The 21,949-nt window shown below is 42.3% G+C and overlaps 1 protein-coding gene across 3 annotated transcripts in view; it reads left to right on the forward strand.

Moving 5' to 3' along the window:
• The window catches only part of LOC148648199 (rho GTPase-activating protein 39-like), a 69,735-nt gene that overhangs the window by 36,039 nt on the left and 11,747 nt on the right, over positions 1–21,949 (forward strand). The window contains exons 1-4 of one of the 3 annotated variants that reach the window (XM_088607582.1): positions 7,642–7,661; positions 10,055–11,420; positions 15,366–15,927; positions 16,882–16,971. In XM_088607582.1, coding sequence (XP_088463708.1) covers positions 10,101–11,420; positions 15,366–15,927; positions 16,882–16,971 — 1,972 coding nt within the window. In that variant the 5' untranslated portion in view covers positions 7,642–7,661; positions 10,055–10,100. Of the gene's footprint in view, positions 1–7,641; positions 7,662–8,274; positions 8,706–10,054; positions 11,421–15,365; positions 15,928–16,881; positions 16,972–21,949 lie in introns of those variants that run through there. The other 2 variants (XM_088607581.1, XM_088607580.1) reach the window with 2 other exon arrangements.

The following is a 21,949-nucleotide window of genomic DNA, read 5'->3' on the forward strand; positions in this document are numbered from 1 at the left end:
CCAGGGCACCTCTCTTCAAGACATATAGCATTAATGCTGATGTTCAGGCTGTAGTTGCTGACTTCATATCCTGCTTTCATGAAGCAGATTGCAACTCTCTGACTGGTTAACCTAATTTTGCTCTCTGGACTTAAATTGAATTATAGAATACTAGTAGATTTGGACTTAATTGACCAGTTCTCATCATCAAAGTATGCACCTAATTTAACAACCTTCGACAAAAAAATATGTATCAACAGATCAAGCATTTTAGGAATGTCCCTTTTCTTTAGAGGTTTTTTTGCAATACACAAGGTCTGTGTTTAGAAGTCGTTTCCTTTTGAAATTCTTTTTAATATCTGGTACCACCTTAGAAATGCCCATAACTATAAACCTCTCCTTCGTTTTGTATTTTCTTTCAGTCAGCCGTTTGCGAATAAGCTCTGAAACCATGTTGGCTTATCCCTGATTCAGCCTTGGAGCAGTGAATGTGAGCAGGACACTCTCACTCTAGAGACTCCAAAGGTTTCTGGGGTCCCACAAGGCATCATGCAGTACTTTCCCCAAACCTATGCACTCCGCCATCCCATTTCCTGCTATTGTTGGCTGAAAGAAGTGGCTGTACTCTTTCTCAGAGATCATGTTCTGGGGCAGTTGAGGACCGTTTTCAAGGATTCTAAAATCATTTGGAAATTACCCAGTAGTCCCCTTGGGACCGCTTTCTGTCCCCTTCTCCCTCTGCACCTCTGTGACTTTCTTGGAAGCTCTTTAAAGAGCTGGGCTCTGGGGTGCCAGACACCTGTTTGGTCCTCTGTGTCTGACCGTGCTGCTATTTCCCTTTGTAATCCGGAGCTTGTGACCACTTCCAAAGAATGCGGGTCTGTTGAGCTCTAGCGGTAGAGAACTGTGTTTCTTTTCCAGCACGGTATTCTGTTCCTAATTCCAACAAAAACACCGCAAGCCTGATTCATAAACGCTGATGAAATGTTCTCTAAACCCAGTGTTGCCCTTTTCCTCTCATAAAAACCACATCTTAAAAAATGGCTTGCCATTTGTACGCATGGAAGCCGATCCATCTTCTGAGAGGGTAATCGAACAGTCGAGGCTAGACATTATTACAACATGTTTGCTTTTCTTTTTGGATTATTTCACCTTAGTTTTTTTCCCCTGAGATGTTTGAACAATGTGGTAGCCTCTCTGGTTATTGCATTGCTGAGATTTCCTCCCCTAAAACATCTTACTTTTGAGTTTAGTGAGCTATGTTTGTGAAAATGTTATATGCCCTAGGTTTATTTTTAACTGCATTAAGCCTGAAAAATGTATAATATGGAGTATATCCTGATTCATGTAATTTAACTGGAAGAAACTGTGAGTTTTGTGGGACATGGAAGTGGTCCTTAATGAAGCTGGTTCTGGTTAAAAGAGAGTCATTGACAGAGTACAAATCTATCTCCTCTTGATTCTTGACTTGGCATTCCAGAGTGCTGAAATATTGTCACATTCTCATCTTCGGATTAATGTAGCCAAATAGGATTAAATCCAGTGTTTAGCTCACAGCCCTGAGCACAAAGCAGCCCTCACTGAGCATGTGATCTAGGCCTGGCAGATCCCTCTCTCTCTCATTCCCTCTGTGTTTCTCTCTTTCACTGCCTTACCCTCTTGGAAAGCCAGGAAATTGAAAGCATGCTTCTCTAGTTCTTGTTTGAACAGAACTAGGGTACCAAATGCAGTTTGTTGATTACTGTGGCCATTATCAGAACATACTTACCTGGGAGATTTGCATATTTGTTCACTGGCTCGTATTTGGTTGTTGCCTGTGGAAATTGACTGGATGCAAACCATGCATGTGTTCTGTTTAACATAAAGAGCACTGTGAGGTATTGGGAATGCAAATCACTGCTCTAACAGACCAGAAGGATATCCTGACAGGGTTGCTATCAGAGGGAGGCACCCAAGAAGGTTGTCTAGGGCCCAGGTCTGGAAAGAAATTATTATTATGAAAGTTCTTTTTATTATTAATGCCTTGACACTTGTCCTTCTGAGTGCTAGAACAAGGACTGGTTTTGTCCACTTATATGATGCCACCATTTTCAAACTTTTGAAGGCCAATGCTGTCAATCCACACTAGCTGGATTTAGAGGAGAGACATTCATAGAGGTCTTGCCCCCAAAATTTCTGTATGAATTTCAGGCAGAGCTGAGCTCAAGGATTCATTGTGAAGGCTGCAGTTACAGCACTTGTTTAAGCCTCCTTATCTTACGTTGTTTACTCAAAGAAAATTTACTATGACTATTTTTTACAAAGGTTACTATTAATAAAATCCATAAAGATGTGTTATATAAATTCAATTTTTGAATTGCTAGCAAGAAACTTTTCATTTTTTAAAGCATTGGATTAATAATCTGCATCAGTGTCACAATTCAATAACTATGCACTTCCAAGACTTCTGTATGCTTTTAGAGCTTATTTGCTACATGTAGTTATTCCATTTTTTTATTTTTGAAATTGACACAACCTTCAAAGTTTCAGGCTTATGACCTCATTTTATATTAACGTTACTTGCAAAAACGTCCACACCTTTCGAATGATATTAAAGACTGCATCACCTCAGCCCTTTAATGGAGGCTGGTAGTGAGTTTAAGGTATTCGGCAGGTAGGTGTATCAGCAGTGGGGAAAAAAAGTGAATCAGAGCAAAGGGCCATTGGCCACATACAGGGTGTCCTCATCATGTATTTGATTGTGTGCGTGAGAGTGTTCGTGGTGTGTTGAATTGTCCCTGGCGGTTTGTAATTGCCCAGAGAGGCCTGTCTAGTGTGTAGGGATTTTCAAGGCTCCACTGTAGCACAGCAGTTAAAAGATTACTGCTGCACCTGCAAAAACAGCAAATATCTTACGTACACAGAGCAGTATTCAGCCATTGAACTGACAACAGAATAGGAGATGAGGCCTCTAGCTTCCTTTTTTGTATCTGTGTGTGCTTTCCTTGCTTTGCTGTATCACGTGGCCAAAGGCGAGATGACACTCAACATGCTGCTTGTTTGGAAGACTTCGCTCCGGTAATGACTTTTTATTGGGCTTGCACAGGCCCCTGGGATACCTTTTCTCCTGTCTCACTCAAGGTGTTAACGATTCCTGCCTGCAGTCCTGCCAAAGGGGAAAAAAGAAAAGTGCAAAGATGCTTACAAAACACTGGCATACCTGAATTTTATGCTTTACGGGGCAAACATCTGCTGCCTTAGCTTTAAATACAAACACGTTGTGTTCTTAATAACAAGGTCTTTTTTAATTAGAGCTGTTTATGGGCTTGGAGCTTTTTCATTGAAGTGCATTCAGTGCACTAGTTAGGCAAGCTGAGCTTAACTTAAAAGCATCAGTAACAACCTAAACCCAAAAATAAGTGCAGTTTCTCTGTGTCCAGAGTATTCTTGTTTGTGCCCAGTAAAGAAAGGGCAGCAGTCTGCCATTAGCTGTATAGAAACGATTGTCGTGTATTCAGGCAAGTACCTTCAGTTATACTACCTGCATTACCTGTTATTCTCCTAGTGTTTCTGTATTCTTTAGTTCTGCAAAGTGATATTTCTTGGATGAGATCACAAATCAGCTGAAAGGGTGAAAAACACTGGGTAATTTTGAACAGCTTTAGAGTTTTGCAGTTTTGTTTGGTGTTTTGGGATGTTTTTCCATTATTTCTGGAAAAACTTTTCCATCTTTAGTAAGATGTTTTTGTGAACTAAAACTGCTGTTTTATTGTTGTACCCATGTTGGAGTTTACAACAAGATCAATCCCATTCTGTCCACTTGAAAATTGTATCCACACATGTCCAATAAAAAATAACAAGAATGTGGCAACTTTACAGCGGCGTTTTGAATGCAGTTCCATTCCAGAAGTACAAATTACCAGGGCTGTGACATTTTGATCTTCAGTGCTATGGCAAACATTCCTGGACAAAACAATTTGAATTATTCATTAGTGTTCATTACAAGCAGTATTTCATTGCTGAAAATCCAGTTGTCTTGGTAAGATAAATCAGGTATTCATGTAGGTTGGATATGGTGTTTAATTTTAATCCATCAGTTGTCTTTCAAGTGCATTGCTAGTAAGTGAACATTTGTGAATTCAAAACTTTGAATGCAGCCCTATTTAGTACATTGGTTCAATAAAACTAACATTTAAAGCCCATGGTTTATAGCTTTTAGTATTGCTCTGTGACCTTGTGTGTTACAGGTCTTAGCTGAACAGTGCTGTGGAGATTATACGAGTCAGTTGACATGTACTTCTGACCCTAGAACACATTTGCTAGCAGGATCCCAAACAAGGGTCTGCTTTAATAATTCTGCCTCACGTGCTAAAAATCATTATTCCATTTAAGATGTATCTGGATATTCTCATGTTAAGTGGCACTATGTTTCTATTGTAAGAGGTGGTATTTGATAATTTATATGAAATGCAATTGTTTGAGCAACACTGTAAAGATTGAAATTTCTTTTGGGATTGAAGTACAGTAACAATGATGCATTTTAGTGTACTTTATTGATTTATCTCAAATCCTATGTCTTCAGATTTTCCTCTGTCTTCTGCATTGAAATCCATATACTCAGTGAGGAACTTATTCTTCATTTACAGGCCTGTTTTGTTATATTGCCAAAAGAGAAGGCTGCTGTTTAAACATTTAATGAAGATATTTGTTAGGCTGCTACTGTAGTTTCCAGCAGTGCTTGTTATGCAGTGTGTTCTTTCCCAGAGGAAGTGGTCAAGGAAGTGCTCGGATCAGGCTTGTATGATGGGAGGCTATGCTGCTCCCTCTTTGCTGGTGCACAAAAGCTCATATTTCAGCTTAAAAGCAACAGAAGATGCTGATTAACTGAGAACAAATAACCGAAGGCTGACTTTCCTGTTTTAAATTTCAAGAATTATATTATTTAGGAAGGATATGTTCCTCAGCAGGGCAGCACAGTGACACAGTGGTTAGCATGGCTACATCACAATGCTGGGATCCTGGGTGCAACTCCTTTCCTGGGCTGCTATCTGCGTGGAGTTTGTATGTTCTCCCCATGGTTGTGTGGATTCTCTCCAGGCCAGTTTCCTCCCACAGTTCAAAGACATACTAGTAGGTTCACTAGCTTCTGGGGAAATTGGCCCTGGTGTGTGTGTCTGTGTGTGCTCTGCTATGGACTGGTTCCTTTCCAGGGTGTATCCTGCCTTGCACTCCTTGCTTGCAGGGATAACCTTTGGCTCTCCCGCCACCCTGAATCATATCAAGTGGATAGAAAATGGATGGATGAATGTTCCCCTGTAGATTGCTTCCAACTTCATATAATCATTTCATTAAAGCAAAAATCAAATCTTCAAGCAGTAGGTGCTACAAGTTCTAAAATGTTTTTTTTAAAACCCTAAAGAAGCTACAGCTAAATGTTGAGCTTAATTTTGCAGATTGGGTATGGTAACACATTATCATAGTCACACAGCAATTCCAGACGTACGCAGTGCAGTGAGGAAAGGCTGAAAATGATGACAGTGCTGTAGGCCTGATGTTATAGCTGCAAAAGGCTGCGTTGTACAGAGGGCAGGACGGGTGACAAGAAGCCTGTGAGAGCATGTTTTAGCCTGGAGATAATTCCAGCTACGTAATGGATAGCACAGGGGCAACGGAAGGTACTACTGGTTCATTTTTACAAATCCCTAAATATGGGTGGAGTTAGAAGTTAAGAAAACATCGAATCAGATGTTTCCAAGGGGCAGCACCTTGTTTGGAGGGACAGTGAAAGGACAGACCTGCATGATTAGCCCATGTCTGCTGAAGTTAAGGAGGAATATCTTCCTTCCCTTGATATTCATTCTCAAGTGTCAGAACCTGTGATTTCTTATTTGCCCATAGACCTGAGACAGAAATGCACTTATTCAAATGCTAATGCAGGTGAGACTTTTTTCTGTCAGCCCTATCATTTGAATTAAAATTAAAGCTATTTGAAGGAGTACTGGGAAAATACAGTTTTATTTTCTGTTTCAATGTACATGCTGGACATTAATTTGTGTTGGATTTATTTGTGTTATTCATTCTAGGCAGCAAAATGTACTTAAGATACTGTATGTAAATATATGTGAAGTGGATGTTAGAATAAGTATCTGCAGCGTAAGAGGGACAGAGATAAACTCACTATCAGTTGAAAGGCTCTTTTTGACTTAAGCTGATGTGAATGCTGTGTCTGGTATTTCCTGTTTGCGCTCTAGAACATGGCCTTTGAACCTTGTAATAAGGCACTCCCTGAAAACCCAGTTCTATCTGCTGAAGCCAGTGTAAAAAAAAAAAAACAAGTCCCCCTTTCATAAAGGCATTAAAAAATATTTTTTTTTATTTCTAAAATTAAGAGGAAGCAGAACAGATCCAACATCCCCCTGTGCCTCCACCCCTGCCCCGCCTCAGTCCTTCCACATAGAATTGGGTGTGACGTAAAGTCTAATTTCAAGAGAAGGAGACTGGAAATGTCCTCTCAGGCTGGCAAACAGAAGAGGGGGTTTAAGGTTTGATACACAGGTTTGAGAGGGGTATACGTGTGATAACTGGGCAGGCAAACAGAAAAATCGGTCTCTGTGGGATCAGCTGTTGTAGAGCCTCAAACTGTTCAGAGAGGAACAGGAAATAGAGTATCGGCACCCTTTGAGTGTAAGCGGATACATTCTAATTAGCTAAGTTTGTTAAGTTGTCTTTGTTAAGACAATGAGTCTTTCAAAGGGACGACTACTGCTTTTGTTCAGGAAGCACAGTGATCATAGAAGAGTAGCTTCATTTTGGTACTGTGGGAACAAATAAAGGTTTATTCCATGCTGAAAAGAAAAGCAACCTTCAATGTCGGATGTGGAGTCTTCTTCAGGTGTTGACGCAGCTACCTACCTGAGCTGTTTTGGTAGCATGTTCATTTGAGAACCGCAGTGGCACAAATATTCGGATCATTTGCCAATTCTGCCTTGATACCGATTATGTTAGCAATCTCATGTATTACAGTAGGCGTGAGTTTGGTAAAAATGGAGGACAGTAAAGCAATATTTTGTCCGGTGCCCCTATCCAGATGAAAGGTCTTAAAATAACTTTTGTGATGACTGCAGCTGAAGCAGAAGTATCAGAATTTGAATTTTCGCTACTTCCAGGGTGATTCAAGACTGTCTTTGTTCTCTGCATCTAGAAACACAACTTCTGAATCTACAGTTAAGAGTGACAGGCAGAAACACGAACACGAGGACCTGATTCTCTTTTAATTTGATACTGAAATGAACACAGAGTTTATGGACTGGGGCAAATTAGCAGAAGCAATTACTTTTGGCCATTTTTGAAAACATGGTGGTTTGAAAGTCTAGGCATCATTTTAAAAAATCAACTGGATAAATATAGATTCTTGGCGGTTTGCAAATTTGGCATAGTGAGCACAGTTTTGCATAACTCTAGAGAGGAGAAAAGGGCTTCTAATATATATGACTCAATCTAAATTGGTTTGGAATGTTCTGTGCTGTTGAGCAAATTCTGTTTGTCGTCATGGCTGGTTTCATGTTCAGGTTTGTACAAATTACAGGAGAAACGTTTTTAAAGTATCGTGAATTTCCTAAAGCCAGATGTCACATTTCCCGAGCCCTTGATGACTGATATTGTGGATTTCTCCAGCCTTGTTTATAACAGATTTGTTGGTACAGGTAGTCACTTTTTTATTTTTTGTCTGATTTTATGTTAGATCAGACTGTGTGTTTTTCAATGTTGCTTTTTATTGGCTAGAAACACTGAAATGTCAGTGTTTCCTCCGAGTCAGTTTTCCGAGAGTTCTTGTTGTCTTTTACTTTGTTTTAACCTTTTTTAAAAAAGATTTACCTGTCAAGATGATGCCTTTAGCCAAAAATCTCTCAGAAGGTTTGTTTTTTCAACTGAAATGCCTGTCTCGTTAAATGAACTGTCTGTTAGGAATTAAAATATGATTATCATGTAGTGGTTTTATTAAAACGCTCCACATTGGGTAGGCTTTTACCAGAGAAAAGTCTCTGTGAAAGTTATTAGTGATTGTTATTGACTTTTTGGTTACAGCTCTAATGTTGACGCAGAGGAGAAAAGCACCAACGGGCAACACATTGTGCCAGCGTTTCAATTGTCTGCACGCCATGGCTTGTATTTGCTTAACAGTTTCAAAAGATTGTTGACATTTGGAACAGTGCACTAGGAGCCACAATGGGTGGGTCAGCCTTCGCTTGAGAGCTGGGGAAGAGAAAGCTAGAGAGAGAGGGAGAGAGGAAGCACACTATGGGTCACTGTTGCAAGCAGGCCTCAAGGGCATTATCGCTGTATTGTTTCACATGCTCAAGTCAGCTCTAAAAGGCTGTAGAGGGAGGGTAGATGTGTAGGGGCACATTCCTGCTACTGTAACTGGGAAAAAAAAATCGTCCCGCCTCTGCCTTTTTTCTTAACTTCCAGTGCCAGAATTAGAATTAGGCACTGGAAGGCTACAATTAAAACAAGATCACCAGTCTTCATTTCGTTTCAAGTGCCGCTGAGGGTCTACTGTATAATTCAGTTTGATTTCTGGGCTCAATTTAAAATAGCTCGTTGGGAAGTTCCTAGAGCTGTTGCTCACTTTAAAAAAAAAACAACAATCTATTTTATTTCTGCTCTTTCTGAGCTCAGGAAATGAGTCATTCAGCCTAGACCCCATTTCAAAAATCATAATATTAAGGCAGCAAAGACAGAAGGAGGTAAGTGTATTTTTGACATCTTTTGACATTGAGGGGGAGGAATGTATGAAGTGAGGGACGTAATTTGGGCTAAAGATTATTTTCCAAGATAACAGCTCTGTACACAATAGGGAAATTCATGCACATCTTGCTTGGACTGTTAATATTACAGTCACAGTTTTGTCTTTGTATTTAAAATTGTTTTCGTTAAATAATGTCCAGTATACTGTGTGCAGAGTTGCTTAAGAGCTTGTGTGCCTTCTTCAGAAAAACCACCATGGTGGTGAAAACAGGATAGGTAGTTTTGTGTACACTAGTATAAGTATCCTTTTTCCGATTTTGTGGGCAGGGGATTTCACAAATGCCTGCAGCTGACTTTCCGAATGTGATGAAAGTGTGAGTGTTCCCAACGTGGAAGTTTTTGAAGCCAGTGCAAATCTATTTCAAATGAACTGCTGACATCGTTCAGTGCTGTTTTGAAATGTGCTAGGACGCGTGCTGTAGATTGCGAAGTGTGATCCCTGCGAAAAGTGAAGGAAGATTAATTGCAATAACTGGGATTCATGGTATGAAATTAGGTGAGTGAATAATGTAATCGGAAACGGTTACAGGACACTGCTGAAGGGCAGCTGAAACACTTTAATTTCCTTTCTTTAAGCAGTTAATTTCATTCTAAAGAGGCGAGACAAGTTTGGAGTGTTCAATTTTGCAAGTGGGCCTCCTCCCAAGGGTGAGCCTGAGATTACACAGTTTTTTCTGCTTTTACTAGTGCGCCGCTCTGTACCACATTTTCTGTTGTTTCATTTCCAACATGACACATTGCAGACTGCTCCTGGAAAATACATGTATGTAGCTAGAAAGGTAAGGTGCTTGCAAGGGTGCCTGTTTATAGTGGAGCGGCTATCTGAAGTAAATAATTGCCAGTAAACAATTGCTCAGGTACTAATATATGTTTATGTGACCTGTGACCATGTATTAAAGAAAATTTGGGATATCTGTATCCTTAACAGTTAGAGATAAGCCTGCATTCCACAGTGTACTACAATACAGAAGTGCAGTTACAGTTATTTTTTCAGCTGCTTAGGCTTTCAAAAGTGACTGGGGTGCCCCAGTTACTGAGACAGATAATTGCAGGTCTCACTTTTTTTTAAACCCATCTAGTTGAAAGAGTTGGACTTTCCACTCTGACAATGAAATGAATGCATAGTGGGTCCTTGGTATACTTGTCCTCATTGCTGTGTATTATTCAGTGCTTAACTTTCTGTAAAGTTGTAGTCACAGCATCATGCATGCCTATGTATATTATTATGAGGATATGTGAATGGATCAGTGCTTAGTGTTAGCTCACTTATTTTCTTTCTGTCTTCCAGGGAAACTCCTCAGAGATGGCAGCCAGCTCCCGGGACCAAAGCAGCCATGCTAGTGAAGGTCAACAGCATGGGCAGGAACCAGCCTACGGGTCCCGTTGACACGCCACAGAACCACCACCACAACAACACCCATCCAGCGAACTCTGCAGCCAGGAAACCGGCCGGGGGTTACGTTTACCCAGCTGACAAAACCCCTCTCCCGGGAAAGATGGCAGCGCCTGTAGACTCCAAGCAGGCCCTTCACCTGAAAAAAACTGACAATGGAAGCTTCTGTTTGGTCACGCCCGTCAATGGCTCATCTAGCTCGGTCTACCAGACACCCCACAGGTCGCAGGCTGGGACTCCTAGGCCGGTGTCACCCCAATATGCCGCCACACCCCCCATTTACGATGAGCCCCCACTGGAGTCGCCCATTTACGACGAACCCCCTGTAGAGATGGAGGTGGAGGGGGCGCCCCTCAACAACGGGCCTTCCCCTCCTCACTTCAGCCCTACACACAGCCTGCAGAAGCAGGGGCAGCTGCAGCACCCTCACCAGCAAACCAAGCTTCTGCAGTACCCAGCCACGCACCTGGGCTCCAAGCACAAGAGGAGCCCCTCGGCCACGGAGTACAGCCCTGCCGGGAGAGAGTGCATCAGGCACATGGTCAACGTAGACTCGGGCTCCTCCTCCAAGCCGGCTGGGCCGCCGCTCTCTTCCACGCCCCACACGGGCTCCTCTGAGCGTCCCTCGGGCAAGCAGAAAGAGGGCTCGGGGGAGAAGAAGCAGTCCTGGAGGATCTTGGAGGCCAACGTCCTGAAGAGCATCGAAGCGCGGCACAGCCGGCAGAACAGCCTGGCGTCGCAGGAGTACCCCGCTGCAGCAACGGTGAACTACCAGGACTCCGGCTACTCCACCGGCCCCTCGCCCAGCCTGAGGAGGAAGAACCGCCGGAGGCAGATGGCCGGACAGGGGAGGCCGGGCTCGGTGGGCAGCAGCGGGGAGCTCAACGCCCTCAACGAGAAGCTGATGGCAGAGATGAGGGCGGTGGTGGGCAGGTCCAGCACCCTGCGGGGTAGCAAGGTCAGCCTGGACACAGAAATGTCCGAAAACTCCATTCCCCGGGCCCGCTCCCCACTGGACTCCCTCAAGAAATATTCAGGGCGCAACGGCTCCCGGGAGGACGTGACGGCCAGCAATCGCTCCCTGTACCGGACCGGGCTGGATGCGCGGGGCAGTGCCCAGGGCGACACCCCTCTCTCACCGCTCGCCCTCGAGGGCCTGGGCCGCCAGAAACGGACTTACGAGAAGGTGGACTCCCTGGAGAAGAGTGTCACCAGTCAGATCAGCCTGTCCTCCCCAGAGCCCCCCAGGTCGCCATCACAGGTACAGTGGCAGATTCTTAGTGTGTGAGCCCCAGCCATGGCAACACTCTCTTGAAGAAGATAGAGAGATAGAAAACTGTTAAAATGTCATGACTTGGCCCATCACAAGTATTTCGGGTTGTATATGTAGTTCAAGTAGGTAGCTGCGTCAGCATGCGTAGGCTGCAAAGGAACACCAAAACGCCCCCTAGAAAAGTCGTCTCCTGTCTGTTTTTTTTTGCAAACAGAGAGCAGTTTGCAGTCCTGCGGCCAAAACCATGCCGTTCTATTCCAGGAGAAATCGAGTGGTTTGCTCAAGTTTGAATGTTCAGCGCGTCATTAGTTTTGTGTCATAAAAAAAACCAAGCTGAATTATGCAATGTTACTATAGATCAGTGTTACCTTAACTCCTTCCATTGCTAACAGCTGTCTGAAAGTTGGATGCTGCCTTTTGTACGTTTAGTGTATTTTTTTTATTTAAGTGGTTATTTTAGCCCAGGGAGTTGTTTTTGTCTGAGGTTTGTATCATACACCGCATCCACCCCCATAATTGGGAGGCCAATCCTGAAAAGGGATTTAAAATACATCGCAAAAGCAAGTCATCGTGCCTGATTATATGTTTGTGGTACACAGGAAAATAAACATTAAACGAGAAGGAGCTTTGTTGGGGTTGAATGGCACACACATGAGGTGTTGTCTGGTGTTCCAGATGCAGTCCGCTGCCTAATTATTTTCGAGACAATGTGGGTTAAACACAGCACCCCAAGATGATGAGAACAGGATTTTTGTTTTACAAACTCTTTTTCTCATATTTGGGTGGAATAAAAAATGTGGGGATTTCAGCTGGACTTGTGTGGTTTTGGAGATCCCTTTTTTGATGCAGTCTTTTATCAAGAGCGCATTAAAGGACAAAATAGCAGAGAGAAAGCTCTATATTTGTTGGCACACCAAGTAGAGCCCTTGCGATTTAAGCGGAGGTGAGTAACCGTCTTTAAACTCTGCTTTTACCTCGTCCAGGAGGTTAAAATGACCGCATATCTCTCTTGTCATGTGTGCCCTGAAGTTGCCCCACAGACAGATATTTGGGAGTGTGTGTTTAATGGATATATTTGATTCTCCTTTCCTCCTCCAGAAAACTACTTTATCAGGAAAGTGAAGAGTGGGCATAAAATATTTTAAATATATTTTTTAATTAGGGCAGTTGGTGGTTTTATATGACATTTTCTCCCTTGGCAGCTAGATAACAACTTTCTTTAGCATAATTATTTTTTTCTGACACTTGTTCTAAATAAGGGTTTGTATGGAAATCATATTAAATCTCTTCATATTCTGCTTTTAATTACCAACCTTTGTTTGTCATGAAGGAGTAAGCATAATCTTTTATTTGTTTAATGCATTAGGGTTTTTTAAAGATCCAGAAATTAATTGACAATAGGAATCTGGCTTAGTCTGGTTTGATGAAAGTGTCCTCTGTTCAGTTGCAGTATGTAATCAGCTAACATGGCTGTATCTGTACATTCTCCATTCCTCTCGGTATCTGCTTCTCAGGTCTGACTAGTACACATGGTTCTAAAATCAGTGATTTTGCAAATCTTTCCACTGCAACTCAGAAAACAAGTCAAAGCAGTGCACACCATGAGTAATGAATCATGATAACCTGATTTAGACAAACAGCCGAAACATAACAGCAGCTTGTGGAAAATGCATGAATTTTAATGTTGCCTTGTGGTAGCACAAATATTCCCCTTTATAGATAACATACGGTTATAGTGAAATTTTTACAGATGTGGCGGTAAGGATCATAATTTAAGCTTCGCCACACACAGACTGGAAGTATGTCAAGACGTATTTCACAGTCTGTCCTTCGTAGGTTTCTAAGTAACTTTGTAGAACTGTTTCTGAAATGGAACTACTCTGGATTTCAGACTTGTTTTCCTCTCTATCTCATTTTACATTAGTGATAGCTGGGAAATGGTCAGCTTTTGTGCTGCAACAATTAGAATTAATAATTAGTTACAGCAATTAGAAAGACAGTTTTGATGCACTCGTGCCACTGAATGGCAGTGAAATCTCTCTGTGAACATTAGAAAACCACAAGTGATTTTTCTGAAGCAGGTATATTCATAATCTAAAAGGAATTACACATATCTTCTGACAGCACTGAAGAAACAATTGAGATGCAGGAATAACAGGTGATGAAAATCAGCACTGTGTGTTTTGTCTTTTGACTCATGCTTGAATGATAAGTGCTGTCGGCCATGCATGTGCTTTTTTAAGCAATGTTAGGAAATTCATGTTCGCTATGTGGTCACATGGCGAAGTCCTAGTGTATTTGAGCAAGTCTGAAAAATCTCACACAGTATTCCACAATCATTCCCAATCCCAATGGGAAGTGAAGCTGCCCTCCTAAAGATTGGCCCAAATGTGTATGAGGAAGCCCGTCAAGGCCCACTTACCTGTCTGCAATCTGGGCAGCAGCCGGTGCCAGCATACAGCAGTATTCCAGAACTGCATGCCCACTGTTCAGGAAAGCAGAAGCTGAGATCCATATGGTTAAAGCTATGCAGGGATTTTTTTTCACAGAAAAATATGCATTAGTCACAGCATGTTGCTGTTCTTCTTGTTCTTCCAGTTATCAGTTTATCTAATGTTTTCATCCAAGGCGACTCACAATGCACTCAGAACAATTACATTTGACAAACTACGTAATGTATACTAAGGTGCATGAAAAACTAAAAATGTCATTGGATCCAGTTCTCATATGTTGTATTTTTAATGTCTCTCAGCATATGCAGTGTAGAGTGACATAAGCAAGTTAGGAATTCAGACAATACCAAGTGCAGCAAATACAGGGATGATTCATAGGATCTAAAGTTATATCTTTAGCAGGTGGGTTTTGGAGGTGCAGGAAGCTGATGAGGTGCTGTTTACTGAAAAAGAAACAGTATTTACATGTGACCCTGTGCGTTAAGGAGAAAATAGTGTGAAACTCCAGAAAGGTTCAATTTTTAAACTTTTTTTGTATCATGTTGATCAACAAGAAATCAGTGTTTACAGGACTGCTCACAGTATACACAAGGAAGATATAGCCTTCTCTCTCTGCAGATTAACTGCTAACACTATGAAAGCACAGCTCATTAGTTCAAAGTTCATGCTGTCGTAAAGAAAAGTATTTACCAATGCTTCAGAAAAGAATTGCTGTGTCATAGTATTCTTATCTTGCTGCATATTTTCTGAACATGTGTAAACTGGGTTGGGGTAACATGAGTATTTTGAATTAGACAATGGCTTGTTATTGTTTGAAGGACAAGCTGGAGCTGATAGTTCTTGACCTCCCTTCTATTGTCAGGACTCCTGCTGAAGATTGCTATTATAGAGCACTTTTAGAAATATTACCCTAAGAAAAAGTCCTTAACGTTTCTCCTTTAAAAACCGTGTAGTGTGTCTGTATTTTTGTTTTGTGTTGTTTTCCCACTTTTACAGTGTTCGATAAGTATTTACAGCATGCTAAGTCTTGTCCTAGCTGTTTTTGCTGATCGTAGAGGCTGAATATGATTCAGTCAGGGTTCCTAATATTTTGTCCAATGAGTGGATTATGAAGATAAAACAGATGCCAAAGACAACATGTGTCCTTTAAGGAATCTACTTTATTAAGTTTCCTTGATCACCACAGTAGCAACAGCAGTCATACAAGCAATGACATAGTTTTTTTGTGCAGAATAAGCTCCAGTTGGTGTGTGTGGTTGTTTTAGCTATGGACTGGTGGTTGAAGGCTTTGGATAGACATATTTGGACGTTCTCTTCAGTTTCTGTCTAAAAAACCACTGACTAAGCCAATCCAGCAGCAATTCATTGTCTAGGCTAGAGACTGCAGCTAAGTGAAGCAGCAGTTGAGGTTGGACATTAGAGATTGCTGCTATGTGCTGTTCTGTATGCTGATGCTGTCTGCTTCAATTAATGCTTCCAGGCCGGAACGCTGGAATCCAAAGAAAATTTCGGAAACGGGAAGCAGGGAGGCAGTGGCAGTAGTGGGAGCAGCTACCAGTACCCCTACGCTACGCTGTGCAAGCCGCCAGCCGATGTCAACATGGTGGACTGGGCCAGCAAGAACCTGAACATGCACACACAGGGCATCTTCCGGAGGAGGGTGTCCATCGCCAACATGCTCTCCTGGAACCGGGGGTCCATCAAGAAGCCCATGCTGATCACCAGCGACCGCACGGTGAAGAAGGAGGCCTGCGAGATGTTCAAGCTGGTGCAGGTCTACATGGGGGACCGGCAGGCCCGGCTGGAGCGCCGCCACGTGGCTCTCCTCATCGTCACCAAGTGCTGGAGCATGCAGGGCCTGCGGGACGAGCTCTACATCCAGCTGGTCAGGCAGACCACGGACAACCTGTGCCTGCGCAGCCTGGCTGCTGGGTGGGAGCTCATGGCCATCAGCTTGGCCTTCTTCTCCCCTTCCCCCAAATTCCGCCGCTACCTGGAGGGCTACATCCAGAGGCACCTGGAGCCAGGATACGACAAGAAGGGTAAGTGTCAGGAAGCGCCTGCTTTTCCCTGTTTGATTTCTTCATGTCCTCTAGGTTCACTTGTGTCCAGGCTTCTTTAAGCTTTAATCTATCTGTCATGGAAGTAAACCGGTCAGGATAAGAGGCTAGATAGGGCTTTGGACTTGCAAGTGGAAACCCAGTGAGTTTCAGATCATGGGTGGCATTGGTCAAATTGCTTCAGCAAGGTTCCCAGTGGAATAAATAAGTGTCAATGTAAGTTGCTTTGGATAAAAGTGTCAAACAAATAAATTATTATAACAGTGACTTTACAGAGGACTGATTCAATCTAAGGATTAAAGCCTATAATGATTGATTGACATATATTAACATTGTAAGATAATATATATATATAAAAGTGTACAGGTTGCATACAAAATGAAAATGTTTCTGCCTGTGTCTAGGCACTACATCTGTACATTTAAACAGAATGAACTCATACTAACATTGCAGGGGGCTAGAAGGGCCTCCTTTTTTTATTCTTAGGTTCTAAATGTCGGAAATACAAACTAGTGACAGACTGGTGTCTAAATAACAAAATTATAATAACACCCTCTGGCAGAAATGTCTCAGCTGCTCCTTTCAGGCGGCAGACAGTGGGCAGTGAAAGGTCAACCATGCCACAACGGTGACTTTAGGAACACACTTGTGTTTTTTTTTTTCACCAACAGCAATACAGAAATAATACTGCGTTTGTTTTTTATTTTTGTTTAATCATATCCAAACCAAATAGGATGCAGCATTTCAGCTTTGGGAACCCCCCCCATAAAACTAGAATGTGAATGTCTGATGACCCTGGAGCAATATAACATTTTTATCTCAGAAATGCCAGTATGTTTTAAAAATGTTGTTTCTTTGAGTTAATTAAACTCAAAGAAACAAGCATATGGTATCTTTCTTCAATAATTATTTCTTTGTGCTTCGTATGGTATCTAGTTACCCAACACATAACGGAGCAGCTGGAAATGAAAAACAAGAAGAACTCCAAGTCCAGAAAAAAGAGGAAACAGAACACAGAAGAAGAAGGTGAGTGAGTTTCGGTTCTTTCGCTGTGTTGGAGAAATAAAGGGAGCTTTTCTGGGACAGCTTGACTCCTGGATCTTTCTGGCACATTGAGAACAGTAGCGAGACAGCAACTTCCTGTTTTGGAGAGTGGCATGTCCTGCCAGTCAAAACAAAATAATGTCTTTGCCGGTGTCACAGCTTCACAAAGGAAACATTCTTGTGGTCACCTTTGCCGGAGGAGAAGTGGATGGTTTCATGCGTACCTGTTGTCAAAGAGTGTGCTGCCCAACCCTTGTTTTAAAAACTGTACAGAGTTAAAATTATCTACAGAATGGAGTCAAGTACTGTCCCAACTCTCCTTGCAACCATGGAAACATCTCAAATGCGTAGGGTGTGGCAGAAGATGGAAATCCAGCCTCCCAGGAAGTCCCCCTACTTCAGTTGAGTTTATTTCTGACCTGTGTTGGCTTTGGCCATGTCTGCATACTAGTTACTGCCAATTACAGTGTTTAGTCTTATTAAGGTTGCATAGTTTCAGTTGAAAGTCAGTCTCAGTGCTGGAAGATGGGAGTCCTGGGACACTACCTCTAAAGTTTTCTTTTGCTACGTTTATATTCCATCATTATCACAGCTGTATAATATACGAGATGGGTTAGCTCAGGCAGGCGAAAAGCGATTAGTATGTGCTTGTATTAATAGCCTCACCCTGGCTCTTTCCTGAAACCAGGATGAATCAATTGATGTATTCACTGAACTCCAGCTACGGTCAAACCGTTGATTTTTTTAAGGGAAACCAAAGCAGTCGAGCTGAAAGCTTCAGAAATGAACAGGTTTGCCTTTACAGGTTTTTGGCGGCTCCTGAGGTACACATATTAAAGTTGTGATTAGTGCCTGTGGGTAGATCCCCACAGCCTGCAGTACCTGAGGTGGAGAAAGAGAGAATGATGTGGCATTAAGCAGGATGTACTTTTAATGCCATATTGTTGCCCTGGTTAAATATGGCTCAGAAGTGTATGGTGAAGCATGCAAGTCTCAAAGTACCATTTGTGTTGTATTAGTGCTTTCATTCAGTGGAGATGCATAATAAGTGCTTTCAAGCTCATAGTAAAAGCTGTAAAACGATAATTGTCCGATTTCAGTAGACATGCATACTAATTAGCCCATCAGCTGTGCAGTGTTCCCATTCACAGGCCTCTCACACTTCAATATGCTTGTAGAGGATCTAGCTACTAAAAACTAAGAGGCGTAGGTTTCCTTTGATGTCAGTTTTGAATAGTTTGTAAAAATATATTGTTTCTTGGAGCACATGCTTGTTGGTGACATCTTGACATTATAAAAGGTCTCAAAATGTTTGATCGCTGTGTGAATACCATGTGAGACCAGGATCTCGGCCCTTTTCTTAAGGATTTCTATACAGGGAAGGATAAACTGTTCTGAACTAAAGCTGCAAAGCTGAAAAATAAGTTAATAAATACACCCAGATTCGTATGGTGGAAAAACTATTTTGGTAACAGACCATTATGACCTGTTTCTTAAATTAATATAATCATTTCAGTTTTGGCTTGTTTAACCTTCAGGCTGTCAGTCATGGAAAAAGACCGGTTCGGGCTCTGGCCTTGTAATTGGAAGGTTGTGGGTTCAAATCATGGGTGGGGCTCGGCCCTGCTACTTCTGAGTAAAGTATTTGTTGAGGGAAATACCCAGCTATATAAATGCGAACAAAACGTGAGTTACTTTAGGTACAAACAAATAAATATTTATTTTAGAACAACTATGTGCTTTACGTGGTTGCCACACTGTTGTCTCCTGTATTCTTGGCCCCCTTTTCTCCCTGTAATATCGGACAGATTTATTTTGTCTCCGGGACTTGCCAATGCCCTGATGTGTCCACGTTCGTGACGCTCTCTCATGTCAGCGGATGACTCACTGCCACTTCCTGTGCTCCGGGGCCTTAAACTCAACCACCAGCCTTGCTGTGGCCAGGCTCCACTCACCCCCAGCTTTATTTAGCCTGCCTTGCTGCCATCCAAAACACTCAAGAGGATCACTGTGGTCAACCGACTGAAAGCTCTTGGAGACCCGCAGTAGCTTACACATGATGTGTCAATGACCGCATCAGGGAGCGAATCTGCTAGTGAAATCTGAGCATTGTTCAATGAATGCCACCGATACACCGAGCTACTGAGAAGGGCTTCTGACTCATAGAGACTCTTCAATGGTCACAGCATGAAACATATTAAGAAATACAGTAAACTAGTAATAGATTTCTCCCACAGGGCAGGACTGTTGTCTGAGCAGCAGAGAGGCAGTGACATTATCGCGGTTTGTGTCATTCTCGTTAATGGCCCAGTGCAGTGACACCCAAGCTGTTTGGGAAACAAAAAGCAAAGCTGCCAGAAGCTAATGCTAAAAAAAGATGACTGCTTCTTACTTTTTACTACCAGTTAAAGTACTGGTACCACAGCAACTAGTTAGTTATTAAAATATCGCCCTAATCTGCTGTGGGCTATAATTCATTCTGTTTTTTTCTGTTTGTAAGTGAAGTTACAAAAACAAGCTAAAAAAACACGATGTGAAGTTTTCTTATTCAATTTACGGAATTTCAAAGGAGGGTTTTTGGGGTGGACATTAGTATAGGGGGTGGCAGTAATTACCCCTGCCCTTGTGCCCTAGTAAAAAGAGAAGATGCCAAAGAGATGAGGGGTTTTGTGCACTTGCCTGCTTGAGGCTTTCGGCCTAGCCTGTGCTAAAAGAAAGCTATCTTTTTGTTTAAAGAGCCCTCAATGCCACATCTAAAGTGTGCTGTTGACAATAGCCTGGCTGCAGCTCTTGGGCAGGCCGATACAGTGTGGGTAGAGGGGTATTGTGGTGGCAGGGTTTATTGGCTTGGGAAAAACATTCCCTCAGTGAGTTCCCGGCCGGGCTGTGCGGAGTGGCGTCTTTGTGCTCAGAGAGCTGTCGGGGATTAACCCCAGCCGTTACGACACCCCACATTTGTATGCAAATTTAGGGGGAAGACTGCTTGCAAACTGTTTTTTTATCTCATTAGGCACATCAGTAAGATGGGTCTGTTACTGAGGGGGGCTGGGGGTGGAGTGTTGCAATTGCATTCAGCGTTTCTAAAAAGCAGTTGAAAGTAAATTGTTGCAGGTCTTTTAGTACCCACTTTCTTGAATACCTCCCTTCCCCCCACATCCATTTATAATTCTATTTTTGTTTTGGGTTGTTGTGACATTCTGCGGGGAATTACACCCACACTGCACAACTTGCCATTCAGCAGCAAAATCCTATTGTCACACTTTCGATTTTGTATCTGAAATGAGAATTTGTCACCGCAGGGCTGGATGTTTTTCTTATGTCAGGCATCAGGCAAATACCTCCTAACCACATAGCTGCGTATAAAGAAAATGTTCCCATTTAGAAACTATGAAGTCATGACTTAATACAGAGCAGGTTGTTTCCAAAACTCAGTCCGGCCCCTGAACTCATATGCCTAAAAGTCTTCCCCAGAATGAGCTGGGTCCTCCAGCTTTTAGACACTATTGCAGTCATTCCTATTTTTATTTCCCCCTCTAATCCAGTCTGCTTATCTCTGCATGGAGGAATTAATTATGAGATATCCTCCATCTTTAAGTGTTTAGCAGGAGTGCGACATGAAGAAACATCTGCGAACACTTATTAATTTTGATTACAGAAGCTGCCGTCCAGACGCAGGATCTAAATCACCCCCTGACTCAACTCAGTTTGTTCAAGTGCCAGAGCACCTCTCCAGCTTGCGTGTTTCTCATTCCTGGAGAGCAACGTGAGACAGGAGTTTCAAAGACTGCAGCAGAAAAGTACTGCAGTTTGAATTAATGTTCAGTGGTGTTTCTCCCTCATCAAGAGCAGGCAGGCTGAATCACAAGAAAGCCTCCATGATTTCTGACCCCAGAGTGCTTCCTGTAAATAATGCTTCCTGTGATGTGTTGCTCTTTAGTACCTCCATTTTAAATGGAATCATCAACACTAAATAACACTGTTAAAGGCAAATTATTACAGTAATATGTGAAGTAGCTCCTACTACGGATGATGGAATAACTTTAGGAGATTCTGAAGTTTATGCTAGGATTTTTATGATATCATTAGCTTTTGGCTAATGGGATTGAATGAACTTCATTTTACAAAATGTTTCACAAGGTGAGGTTTATAGTTTTGATTATGAGGAAGAGAACAGTAAATGTGTGTTGCACTTGACCTGCCCTTTCCTAAAAAAATGATTGAGATTGTTGGTCAGAAATTCCTGATCTTCTTAAGACACATAAACTCTCTGCTCGTTACCTGTATTCTGTCTTCTCCCACCGATGTTCAGTGTTTAGAGCCCTCATGTCCCACAATACAGTGACAATGGGGCTTCCAAGACTGATTGGAAACGTCCCCTGGTTATTGAATGAAGTAACTGTTGTGTAGAATGTGGGATTTTCACAGCTTTCTGTATATATGGGTGTGTCTAAGTGAGTTTTTGTTGAGTTTGGAAAAGCTGTATGTGAGTGAGTTGGCGGCAAACACTCTGCCCATCAGTTCTTTAAAGTCATATTCTGAAGCTGTTTTTATTTTACACCCTAACAAAGCCTGAAATCTTCCCGTCACTTTGATTTATACTGACATTAGGATTTTATTTAATATGCAAACATCCCTGGTTGGCCTTCCTGTGTAGCAGACTTCCCACAAGGAATCTGTTCTCCATACTTCTGTTGTCCTAAAGTGGTGTTTTGCAAGAATGCCCTGGCTGTAAAAATGTCTATAATCAAGACATGCATAGGTGCATTGAAAAGCATCAACACTGGGTTATCAAGCCAGCCCAGGAAAGGCTGGAGCTCTGTTCCAGGCCCGATTGTTTCCCTCGCCCATCCTTCATCCTCTCCCTTGTTCTGAGGGCTCCGAGAGGCGTTGACCATTTGTTAGGCAGCTGTGAGCAGACATAAGGCTCTGGTGTGAACGCACATGTTTACACCTCCACAGC

The sequence above is a fragment of the Lepisosteus platostomus genome, chromosome 15 (genome assembly GCF_059453375.1).
Source record: "Lepisosteus platostomus isolate fLepPlt1 chromosome 15, fLepPlt1.hap1, whole genome shotgun sequence".
Lineage (NCBI taxonomy): Eukaryota > Metazoa > Chordata > Actinopteri > Semionotiformes > Lepisosteidae > Lepisosteus > Lepisosteus platostomus.